The sequence below is a fragment of the Panulirus ornatus genome, chromosome 39, assembly GCF_036320965.1.
Source record: "Panulirus ornatus isolate Po-2019 chromosome 39, ASM3632096v1, whole genome shotgun sequence".
Classification (NCBI taxonomy): domain Eukaryota; kingdom Metazoa; phylum Arthropoda; class Malacostraca; order Decapoda; family Palinuridae; genus Panulirus; species Panulirus ornatus.
In genome coordinates this window covers 5192040-5205271 of record NC_092262.1, presented here as the reverse complement: position 1 = coordinate 5205271, position 13232 = coordinate 5192040, and the positions used below count along the sequence as shown (strand labels likewise).

Sequence of the window (13232 nt, the reverse complement as noted above, 5' to 3'; positions counted from 1 at the left end):
ATGTGTACGTGTAGGAAGAGAGGAAAGTGATTGGTTCTCAGTGAATGTAGGTTTGTGGCAGGGGTGTGTGATGTCTCCATGGTTGTTTAATTTGATTATGGATGGGGTTGTTAGGGAGGTAAATGCAAGAGTTTTGGAAAGAGGGGCAAGTATGAAGTCTGTTGGGAATGAGAGAGCTTGGGAAGTGAGTCAGTTGTTGTTCGCTGATGATACAGCGCTGGTGGCTGATTCATGTGAGAAACTGCAGAAGCTGGTGACTGAGTTTGGTAAAGTGTGTGAAAGAAGAAAGTTAAGAGTAAATGTGAATAAGAGCAAGGTTATTAGGTACAGTAGGGTTGAGGGTCAAGTCAATTGGGAGGTAAGTTTGAATGGAGAAAAACTGGAGGAAGTAAAGTGTTTTAGATATCTGGGAGTGGATCTGGCAGCGGATGGAACCATGGAAGCGGAAGTGGATCATAGGGTGGGGGAAGGGGGCGAAAATCCTGGGAGCCTTGAAGAATGTGTGGAAGTCGAGAACATTATCTCGGAAAGCAAAAATGGGTATGTTTGAAGGAATAGTGGTTCCAACAGTGTTGTATGGTTGCGAGGCGTGGGCTATGGATAGAGTTGTGCGCAGGAGGATGGATGTGCTGGAAATGAGATGTTTGAGGACAATGTGTGGTGTGAGGTGGTTTGATCGAGTAAGTAACATAAGGGTAAGAGAGATGTGTGGAAATAAAAAGAGCGTGGCTGAGAGAGCAGAAGAGGGTGTTTTGAAATGGTTTGGGCACATGGAGAGAATGAGTGAGGAAAGATTGACCAAGAGGATATATGTGTCGGAGGTGGAGGGAACGAGGAGAAGTGGGAGACCAAATTGGAGGTGGAAAGATGGAGTGAAAAAGATTTTGTGTGATTGGGGCCTGAACATGCAGGAGGGTGAAAGGAGGGTAAGGAATAGAGTAAATTGGATCGATGTGGTATACCGGGGTTGACGTGCTGTCAGTGGATTGAATCTGGGCATGTGAAGCGTCTGGGGTAAACCATGGAAAGCTGTGTAGGTATGTATATTTGCGTGTGTGGACGTATGTATATACATGTGTATGGGGGTGGGTTGGGCCATTTCTTTCGTCTGTTTCCTTGCGCTACCTCGCAAATGTGGGAGACCGGCAAAAATATATATATATATATATATATATATATATATATATATATATATATATATATTATCCCTGGGGATAGGGGAGAAAGAATACTTCCCACGTATTCCCTGCGTGTCATAGAAGGTGACTAAAAGGAGAGAGAGCGGGGGGCTGGAAATCCTCCCCTCTCATTGTCTATTTTTAATTTTCCAAAAGAAGGAACAGAGAAGGGGGCCAGGTGAGGATATTCCCTCAAAGGCCCAGTTCTCTGTTCTTAACGCTACCTCGCTAACGCGGGAAATGGCGAATAGTATGAAAAAAAAAAAAAAATATATATATATATATATATATATATATATATATATATATATATATATATATATATATATATATCTTTTCTTTTTCTTTCTTTCAAACTATTCGCCATTTCCCGCATTAGCGAGGTAGCGTTAAGAACAGAGGACTGGGCCTTTGAGGGAATACCCTCACCTGGCCCAATTCTCTGTTCCTTCTTTTGGAAAAAAAAAAAAGAGAGGGGAGGATTTCCAGCCCCCTGCTCCCTCCCCTTTTAGTCGCCTTCTACGACACGCAGGGAATACGTGGGAAGTATTCTTAATCCCCTATCCCCAGGGATAATATATGTGTATATATATATATATATATATATATATATATATATATATATATATATATATATATATATTTTTTTTTTTTTTTTATACCTCGTCGCTGTCTCCCGCGGTTGCGAGGTAGCGCAAGGAAACAGACGAAAGAAATGGCCCAACCCCCCCATACACATGTACATACACACGTCCACACACGCAAATATACATACCTACACAGCTTTCCATGGTTTACCCCGGACGCTTCACATGCCTTGATTCAATCCACTGACAGCACGTCAACCCCTGTATACCACATCGCTCCAATTCACTCTATTCCTTGCCCTCCTTTCACCCTCCTGCATGTTCAGGCCCCGATCACACAAAATCCTTTTCACTCCATCTTTCCACCTCCAATTTGGTCTCCCTCTTCTCCTCGTTCCCTCCACCTCCGACACATATATCCTCTTGGTCAATCTTTCCTCACTCATTCTCTCCATGTGCCCAAACCATTTCAAAACACCCTCTTCTGCTCTCTCAACCACGCTCTTTTTATTTCCACACATCTCTCTTACCCTTACGTTACTTACTCGATCAAACCACCTCACACCACACATTGTCCTCAAACATCTCATTTCCAGCACATCCATCCTCCTGCGCACAACTCTATCCATATATATTCTGGAAGGAGGTAAATAAAGTGCGTAAGACAAGGGAGCAAATGGGAACTTCAGTGAAGGGCACAAATAGGGAGGTGGTAACAAGTAGTGGTGATGTGAGAAGGAGATGGAGTGAGTATTTTGAAGGTTTGTTGAATGTGTTTGATGATAGAGTGGCAGATATAGGGTGTTTTGGTCGAGGAGGTGTGCAAAGTGAGAGGGTTAAGGAAAATGATTTGGTAAACAGAGAAGAGGTAGTAAAAGCTTTGCGGAAGATGAAAGCCGGCAAGGCAGCAGGTTTGAATGGTATTGCAGTGGAATTTATTAAAAAAGGGGGTGACTGTATTATTGACTGGTTGGTAAGGTTATTTAATGTATGTATGACTCATGGTGAAGTGCCTGAGGATTGGCGGAATGCGTGCATAGTGCCATTGTACAAAGGCAAAGGGGATAAGAGTGAGTGCTCAAATTACAGAGGTATAAGTTTGTTGAGTATTCCTGGTAAATTATATGGGAGGGTATTGACTGAGAGGGTGAAGGCATGTACAGAGCATCAGATTGGGGAAGAGCAGTGTGGTTTCAGAAGTGGTAGAGGATGTGTGGATCAGGTGTTTGCTTTGAAGAATGTATGTGAGAAATACTTAGAAAAGCAAATGGATTTGTATGTAGCATTTATGGATCTGGAGAAGGCATATGATAGAGTGGATAGAGATGCTCTGTGGAAGGTATTAATAATATATGGTGTGGGAGGCAAGTTGTTAGAAGCAGTGAAAAGTTTTTATCGAGAATGTAAGGCATGTGTAAGCGTAGGAAGAGAGGAAAGTGATTGGTTCTCAGTGAATGTAGGTTTGCGGCAGGGGTGTGTGATGTCTCCATGGTTGTTTAATTTGTTTATGGATGGGGTTGTTAGGGAGGTGAATGCAAGAGTTTTGGAAAGAGGGGCAAGTATGAAGTCTGTTGTGGTCAGAGAGCATGGGAAGTGAGTCAGTTGTTGTTCGCTGATGATACAGCGCTGGTGGCTGATTCATGTGAGAAACTGTAGACGCTGGTGACTGAGTTTGGTAAAGTGTGTGAAAGAAGAAAGTTAAGAGTAAATGTGAATAAGAGCAAGGTTATTAGGTACAGTAGGGTTGAGGATCAAGTCAATTGGGAGGTAAGTTTGAATGGAGAAAAACTGGAGGAAGTGAAGTGTTTTAGATATCTGGGAGTGGATCTGGCAGCGGATGGAACCATGGAAGCGGAAGTGGATCATAGGGTGGGGGAGGGGGCGAAAATTCTGGGAGCCTTGAAGAATGTGTGGAAGTCGAGAACATTATCTCGGAAAGCAAAAATGGGTATGTTTGAAGGAATAGTGGTTCCAACAATGTTGTATGGTTGCGAGGCGTGGGCTATGGATAGAGTTGTGCGCAGGAGGATGGATGTGCTGGAAATGAGATGTTTGAGGACAATGTGTGGTGTGAGGTGGTTTGATCGAGTAAGTAACGTAAGGGTAAGAGAGATGTGTGGAAATAAAAAGAGCGTGGTTGAGAGAGCATAAGAGGGTGTTTTGAAATGGTTTGGGCACATGGAGAGAATGAGTGAGGAAAGATTGACCAAGAGGATATATGTGTCGGAGGTGGAGGGAACGAGGAGAAGAGGGAGACCAAATTGGAGGTGGAAAGATGGAGTGAAAAAGATTTTGTGTGATCGGGGCCTGAACATGCAGGAGGGTGAAAGGAGGGCAAGGAATAGAGTGAATTGGAGCGATGTGGTATACCGGGGTTGACGTGCTGTCAGTGGATTGAATCAAGGCATGTGAAGCGTCTGGGGTAAACCATGGAAAGCTGTGTAGGTATGTATATTTGCGTGTGTGGACGTATGTGTATACATGTGTATGGGGGGGTTGGGCCATTTCTTTCGTCTGTTTCCTTGCGCTATATATATATATATATATATATACATATACATATACATTTCAACATATACATACACAGACATATATACACATGTGCATACTCACACTTGCTGCCTTCTTCCATTCCCATCGCCACCCCGCCACTCAGGAAACAGCATCCTCCCCCCCCTCCAATCTTGAGAAAGTATCAACAACATGATCATCTTGCTTGAAGAAAAAAAAAAAAAGATATATCACACGACAAAGTTCCAATGGTAGGCAACAAAGAAGGTCACAAATGTAAAGGAAATGAACTACAGGGAGAGGATGGCAGCCATGGAATTACCCATACAGAATGAATTAAGGCCAAGAAGACTCAAATGTAATCTTCAAGTTTCTGGAATACCCTCACACTGGCAGTACTGAAAACACACTAGCAGTATTCATACAATTTTCAAAGAAAGATTTTATTACCTACAGATCACAAGAGGTCAGGAAATTTGTAAAGAATGAAGAAAATGTAAAGAAGTTAAACAAAAGTAATGAGATGTGAAAAGATAGGGCCCCACATGCTTAACCCCCCCACCCCAATCTGACCTTATCTACACAAAAAGGAATCACACACATACAAAATCTATAGACATAAAATGTTAAATAAAAGACTTATCCTTACAAAACACCTTAGTAAAAAATATTACTGTTTAAAGACCCCTGACACTTGTGCTTTCATCTCTGCAAATGTTGCAGTGAAGTCTACACTGTTTTCATTGTAAACTGAACTAAGGCTAGGCACAAAGGAGCCTGAAGGTGCAGCCTGTGAAGAACCACGTGAGTTTGAATTTTTCAAAGGTGACTCAAAATGACCAAGAAAACTGGAAAGGGAAAAATCATTCACTTCACTGTTAAGCCACTGGTTATCTGATTGTTGCAGAAGGCGTGATGGGGAAGAAGGTGGGGAAGGAGGTGTGGTGGACAATGCTGGGAAACCAGTTATTCCTACTCCAGACATGTTTTCTGCACCCACACCATTCACTTCTATGTCATTATTATGTCCATGAATGCCACAACCTTCAACCATGGATGAGGTTCCTATTAGGGATGAATCTAGACAACGGGGTTGGGTAGCAGCAGCCAGTAAGCCTGAAAGAATATAAATACAGAGTTTACTAAGAATTCATATAAATCTTATCAAACAAACCAAACAAAAGAGTTACACTAAGGTGTTTTATGAAATTAAAGGGAACATCATAAATTCCATCTAAGTTTTTAAGGCATAACTACATACCACAAAAATACAAATGTTAAATTTACTCAAACTCATATTACTTACTGGAAAAACTTGAATTGGAGTTGGAAATTCCCAGAGTTATGTCCAGAAGTTTGTCACTGCTGGTCTCTTGCACAGGGTTCATGTCAATCACAGAAGTGTTTGCAGATAATGGCGCAACAGATGAAGCACTAGTGGTGATGTGTGAAACTGGATGATGTTCATTTTCTAATGCTACATCAGGATCAGAATGGAGAAGGCCAGATGTTTGATCAGCTAAAGTAACTGTACCTCCAAGAGAAATATCCAGAAGGGGTAGGTTGACACTTCCTTCTGGAATGTGGAGCTCTGGGACAGCAGGTGCACTTATACTAATGGATGATTCATGGCTACTTGAGGCAAGAAGAGCAGAGAAGTTCTTGCTTAAGTCAGTTGGAGTAGAAGAGAGTAGAGCAGAAATAGAAGGTGCAGATGAAGATACAGTATGGACAGGTGTGGAAGGAATATTACTTGAAGGATGGGGAGATGGTGTGTTGAGGAGGGATGTAAATGAATTAGTTTGAGATGCTGGGGGAGAAAGCTCTAAATGACACGTACTAACAGTGGTGAGGAGTGTTGAGATGGATGAGAGTGATGTGATACATGGAGAAGGTGATAAAGATGGAGTTGTACATGGTGGAAGTGTAGCAGGAACTGAAGATAAAGTGGTGACTAGGGAATTATTTGGCATGATTCCACTACTGAGACTAGGTAAGGAATCTAGTGAAAGGGGTGAATTAAAAAGTGATGGAGATGGTACTTGTGGACATGAGTCAGGTGTAGCTACAGAAGTTGAAGTAACTCTTTCCAGATTTTTTGCAAAATTTTCACTCCTATCATCATTTGGAGTTTTGCATGTGAGGCCTGGCTGTGGTGTTCCGGGTGGTGTGCTCAAATCTGGTAATTCATTCAAAACCTGTGAAACAACAGTGCTTAACAATCCATTCACTGGGTTGGTACTTTTCACGTTATCCACTGTAGTGGTGGTGATACTATGGTCAGTTCCTGATACTTTTACATTACTGGAAATTTCTGAAAGATCTGTTGAAAATTTGTTGGGGGAATCTGTAATGAGAGGTGGTGTAGGAACTGTAGCAGGCATCTCCACAGTAAGTAGTGGTTGACCTGATATATTAACTGAAATAGCATTAGTTCCTGCATGTAAAGGTGATGCTTGCTGAAGGTGATGTGGTAGTACTGACAACTGAACTGGTGATGGAACTACACTTTGGTTAACTGCAGACTGGATTGGATGGATGACTTGATTCCTAACTGGGTGAGATGATGTAGAACATGTGGAAGAAGATGCCATTGGCCTTGCAGAACTAAAGACACTTGCTGTTCCAGCTACACTGTGAGCTGAAGGGGCAATGGTGATGGGAATGAAACCACTGGCACCTCCACCATCCAAACTCTTTATCTGAAACAGATTATGTTCTTAAATCAAACCTTCTCAGACAGCAGTAGTGATTTCATTTTTTGCACTTATATAACTGGTAAAGGTTTTCTACACTACTGAAATTACTTATGAAAATAACTTTAACTTGTCCAAAATAATGTTTTCAAAATAAATACAAATTTCTCCAAAATCAGCAAGATTAGGTATTTTTAGCAAGAACCTAGCATTACTTAAAATCAACAGTACATCAGTATAAGTAGTCAGTAAGAACATTAGGTAGGAGCCTCTGCAAACATGCTAGAGTTTCCCTCTGCCAGTGGCCTATCAAGGGTGAGGCATTCATGGCTAAGAAGAGGCACCGGAGTTCACTTGTTATGGAGACTGTATTGCCGAGGCCACCCCCCTTGAGAGAGTTCCAGATGGGGAACAGGCATTAGAGATATAGTTACATAGATGGATATATGTAAGTGTGCAGATGTGGCACTTTTTTGTCTATTCATGAAACTACCTTGCTAACTCAGGAAATAGCAACCAAGTATGAAATATACACTTCTAGATTGATGAGAGTAAAACTGAAAGCAGACGGGGAGAGATGGGTGATTAATTCTTGGTGCTTACACACCTGGCTATGAGAAGAAAGATCATGAGAGGCAAGTGTTTTGGGAACAGCTCAGAGAGTGTGCTGACAGTTTTGGGGCAAGAGCCCAGGGATTCGTGATGGGTGATTTAAATGTGAAGGTAAGGAATGTTGCAGGTGAACATGGGATATTCAGTGTTATGAATCGAAACAGTGAAGAGCTTGAAAAGTTGTGAACTAAAAAAAAAACTGGTGATTAGGAATACCTGGTTTAAGAGGAGAGAGATACTCAAGTAGGAGAAATGGTCAATGGGCTTTATTAGATTACGTATTAATTGATAGATGTGTAAAAGAGAGAATTTTGGTCTTGGCCATCTTAGTTACTTTCCACTACATGCAGGAGATATGTGGACAGTATTCTTTCTACCCTATTCACAAGGATAAGTTATGGTTCTTATGCTAATCAATTCTTTTGACATTGGCAAACAGCTGTATAAGTATACAGTTTGCTGCATTTAAGCAGCTCCATAAAGAACATAAACCAGGCAAATTCCATACCAGAGTTATAGGTTATGACACTCAGTTCCAAAGATGCAGGGAAACAATTGTATATATTGTTAGATACATTTAATCTGAAATGGACCAAGTCAAACACATCCACAGTATGTCAAGGCATGACCTCTGACAACAGATGAGCAGGTGGACCGACAATGATACAGACAGACAAAATGATCTCGAGTGCCAGTCACACTACATAGGGGACAAAATAACTACTTACATTTATTTCCAATCATAGAGTGGATGTGAGCGAATGAAGTGATTTCTTTGTCTGTTCCTGGTTCTACCTCACAAATATAGGAAATGAGCGACCTTTCTTTATCTGTTCCTGGTGATACCTTGCTAAACGCGGGAAATGGCAATCAAGTACAAACAAAAAACTGAAAAAGGAAAATTCGTGCTTGCAATCACTTTCACCATCCTCTACCTCCATACATCACTGAAATGGTCCACCACCAACTCCAACTCTTCCTCTGATTCAGCTAAGAGCACCGTATGATCTACATACCAAAACTAAGGCAACTTCCAATCTCTTTCATCATGATAAAGCATAACATTGTAATCACCCTTCCTCATTCTCAGTTCACACAATCCACATTCATCAAACAACCACAGTGACATCATATACCCTTGACACACTCCCACATACAGATAGCTGGATACTTCATTCACTCATTGCAGGTATGCAGTAAAGCAAAACATCAGACTGGGAAGGAACAATGTGGTCTCAGGAGTGGTAGAGAATGTGTGGATCAGGTGTTTCCTCTGAAGCATGTATGTGAGAAATCATAAAGGAAACGCAAGGAACTGTACGAGGGATTTATGAATCTGGAGAAAGCATATGATAGGGGTGATAAAGATGCTCTGTAGAAAGAGTTATGAATATAGGCAGCAAGGAGTTTTTATCAAGAGATAAATGTATGTGTGCAAGTAGGTAATGAGAAGGGTGAGTGGTTCCAGGTGAAAATGGGTCTGAGGTATTGGTGTATGATGTCACCATGGCAGTTTAATATGTTTATGGATGGTCAAATCAGCTCTATAAGCATCATCTGATAAAATGTGGGAGCACATGAGAAATGCCATAAAAAATCCTGGCTAACGTTGTGAAGAAGTTGGCCACACACTAATTCTTTTAAATATTTTCTGGCAAATAAGTGTTCTTCACTTATGTTTGCATAAAAATGAAATTTTTCTTTATGTTTCTCCACAACAATAGTAGTTTTCACTACATATTCAACTTACTTTGTCTTGAGATGGATGCTGAAGTACCTTCATGGTGACTACGCTTGGTGGGTGTATCACAGTCTTCGGCAGCAATGGTAACTGGCGTTGGACTACCACATTCTTTCTCACCACTCTTCTTCCTGGTCTGTTGTTGTAACGAGGTAAGAGTTTCTGCAAGGAAAAATATAAATTTTAGAAAACAATGTCTTTGTGCTTGTTTTACTGTTCATCCTGATATGTCCCTGCTATAACCATGCTGGAGAAAGCATATAATAGGGGTGATAGAGATGCTCTGTAAAAAGTTATGAATATATGCACTACTCTTCTAATATAACAAACAATCCATAATAACTACTTGAAAGACAAAATGTTTAGTAAAGGTATTGTGAACCATTTTCAGCTTCCTTGAAATTCAAATAATTTTTTTCTTATTATACTTTGTCGCTGTCTCCCGCATTAGTGAGGTAGTGCAAGGAAACTGATGAAAGAATTATAAACATACACATAAACACACACATATACATAACTATACATTTCAATGTATTTGCTTTGTCGCTGTCTCCCGCGTTAGCGAGGTAGCGCAAGGAAACAGACGAAAGAATGGCCCAACCCACCCACATACACATGTATATACATACATGTCCACACACGCAAACATACATACCTACACATCTCAATGTATACATATATATACACACACAGACATATACATATATACACATGTACATAATTCATATTGTCTGCCTTTATTCATTCCCATCGCCACCTTGCCACACATGGAATAACAACCCCCTCCCCCCTCATGTGTGCGAGGTAGCGCAAGGAAAGACAACAAAGGCCACATTCGTTCACACTCAGTCTCTAGCTGTCATGTGATAATGCACCAAAACCACAGCTCCCTTTCCACATCCAGGCCCTACAGAACTTTCCATGGTTTACCCCAGATGCTTCCCATGCCCTGGTTCAATCCATTGACAGCACGACCCCGATATACCACATCGTTCCAATTCACTCTATTCCTTGCATGCCTTTCACCCTCCTGCATGTTCAGGCCCAGATCACTCAAAATCTTTTCACTCCATCTTTCCACCTCCAATTTGGTCTCCCACTTCTCCTCATTCCCTCCACCTCTGACACATATATCCTCTTGGTTAATCTTTCCTCACTCATTCTCTCCATGTGACCAAACCATTTCAAAACACCCTCTTCTGCTCTCTCAACCACACTCTTTTTGTTACCACACATCTCTTTTACCCTATCATTACTTACTCGATCAAACCACCTCACACCACATATTGTCCTCAAACATCTCATTTCCAGCACATCCACCCTCCTCCGCACAACTCTATCCATAGCCCACGCCTCGCAACCATATAACAATGTTGGAACCACTATTCCTTCAAACGTACCCATTTTGCTTTCCGAGATAATGTTCTCGACTTCCACACATTCTTCAAGGCTCCCAGAATTTTCGCCCCCTCCCCACCCTATCATTCACTTCCGCTTCCACGGTTCCATCCGCTGCCAAATCCACTCTCAGATATCTAAAACACTTCACTTCCTCCAGTTTTTCTCCATTCAAACTTACCTCCCAATTGACTTGACCCTCAACCCTACTGTACCTAATAACCTTGCTCTTATTCACATTTACTCTCAGCTTTCTTCTTTCACACACTTTACCAAATTCAGTCACTAGCTTCTGCAGTTTCTCACGAGAATCAGCCACCAGCGCTGTATTATCAGTGAACAACAACTAACTCACTTCCCAAGCCCCCTCATCCACAACAGACTGCATACTTGACCCTCTCCAAAACTCTTGCATTCACGTAGGGGTGCATGATCTCTCCTTGGTTGTTTAATTTGTTTATGGACGGGGGTTGTTAGGGAGGCGAATGCAAGAGTTTGAAATTCAAAACAAAGATTTTATATCTCAGCTCTCTGAAATATAGATACTGCTATGATGAAATAAAGTGAGTATTAAACACAGTTACTTCAATGAGAAAGAATATCTGCAGTAAACTTTTCAGCAAGATTTAGTTCTATCAACAGCTTTCTAAATGGACAAAAAAGGTAATAAAAAGGATATCAATAGAAAAAGTAAACAGTGTCCCTTTAATCCTTAATAAAAAAAAATGTTGGTTTTGAAGGTTGAAAAAAATTTTCTCTCTGAGGCATCATCTTATGAACTGTCCTCAGTCAATCAGCAACCACCAATGAGCTGAAGTGAATGACCCGCTGCTTCCAGTCTCTTGGACCTTGCAATCCATAGATCATGATATCAACTCAAAACAGTGTCACAGGTAGTACAGAGAAATAGTTTCTCAAAAAAAAGGTGAGGAAGGCAAAGTAAAAAAAAACCCTGCAAATTGCTTATGGGACACTGTCTCAGACAGAAAACATTTTTCAACCTTTAAAAGCTTCACTTCTCTCCTTACCCACATGAGGAAGAAGGGTTTACAGGAAAACCTCCACACAAAAAATAATTTCATAGCAAATATAAGTACATTCAATGGGAGAGTAAGAGTCATATTGGAATCCAACTATCTTCGTGAAGGAATCCTAAGAGCCACACAGGACCATTGGTTCCTGTTCTTGGTTTTCAACAAAACATCCCTGAGGAAGGCTTCCTTTCTTACATCTTACATACATAACTTTGGTGAGGTGTATGGAAAAGTGGTGGCTGAGAGAGTGGTGGCATACACAGAGTATCAGACTGAGGATGAACAATGTGGTTTTTGGATAGGTAAGAGATGAGTGGATTAGGTGTTTGCTTTGAAAAATGCATATGAGAAATATTTGGCGAAACAGTAGGATTTGTAAGTGGCATTAATGAATCTGGAAAAAGCATATGACAGGGTTGATATATATACTTTGTGAAAAGTATTCCACATACATTGTGTGGGAGGAAAGCTAGGGGGCCAGTTCCAAGTGTGTTAGGGTAAAAGGCAGCGAACATATGACAATGTATGGGAGATGGTGAATGTGTTCGAAACCAAATGTCTGAGGACAATAATATGGGGTGCTGGTGGGTAGAAGCTGGTAGGCAGCCAACAACCAAGGAGGTATATTACCAGTACTACCTGCATTGGTATCAGGAGGGTTATTGATGGCAGCACTTTAGTGGTTGTCAAGCTGCACTCTGACCCAATCAGCTGTCTTTTCATTCTGTCTCAACCACCATGGACTAATTGGCATGTTGTCCACAAACATACAATATCTGTCACAGATAACACTTAAAAACACTTAAAACTCAAAAAGCTCATTCTTTGCAATGTTAGATTTTGTCTGAGGTGAGCACTATGTGCTAGCCCTGCCTTTTGGCAAAATTGTAGTAGTAGTAGATAGAAGCAGTAAGTAAGAACATTTACACAGGAGCAATAGGTAAAAGTAGTCAGCAGAAACACAAGGTAGGAGCCTCTGCAAACACTGCACTAGAGTTGCCCTCTGCCAGTGGCCTGTTAAGGGTAAGGCACTAATGGTAAGGAAGTGGCACTGGAGTTCACTAATTATGGAGATTCTATTGCCATGACCACCCCCCGTGAGGGATAGTGAAACTGTGCTGAAATGGTCTGGACGTAGAGAGAATGAATGGGGAGAGGCTGAGAGAGGATAAGAGGTATCAGAAGTAGAGGGGACAAGAAATGGAAAACCAAATTGGAAATTAAAGGATGGAGTGTGAAAGGCCTAAACATGCAGGAGGGTGAAAGGCATTCAAAGAACAGAGGAAACTGGAGTGGTGTGATGCACAGCCAGCAATGTGCTATCAATGGGCTGAATCAGGGCATATGAAACAGCAGAGAAACAGAAAAATCTGAGAGGGCTTGGTTGTGGACAAAGGCCTTTAGTTTTGGTGCATTACAAGTAAATAACAGATGTGAGTGTAAGGCTTTTTTTCATCTGTTCCTGGCACTAACTC

At 41.2% G+C, this 13232-nt stretch overlaps 1 protein-coding gene across 1 annotated transcript in view; it reads right to left on the bottom strand.

The window, feature by feature from the left end:
* Positions 1–4109: 4109 nt before the first annotated feature.
* Positions 4110–13232, bottom strand: part of crm (cramped chromatin regulator) — a 64474-nt gene continuing 55351 nt past the window's right edge. The window contains exons 13-15 of the mRNA XM_071684826.1: positions 9335–9487; positions 5583–6978; positions 4110–5392 (exon numbers count right to left, since the gene is read on the bottom strand). Of these exons, the coding sequence (XP_071540927.1) occupies positions 4947–5392; positions 5583–6978; positions 9335–9487 (1995 nt within the window). The 3' untranslated portion in view covers positions 4110–4946. The remainder of the gene's footprint in view (positions 5393–5582; positions 6979–9334; positions 9488–13232) is intronic.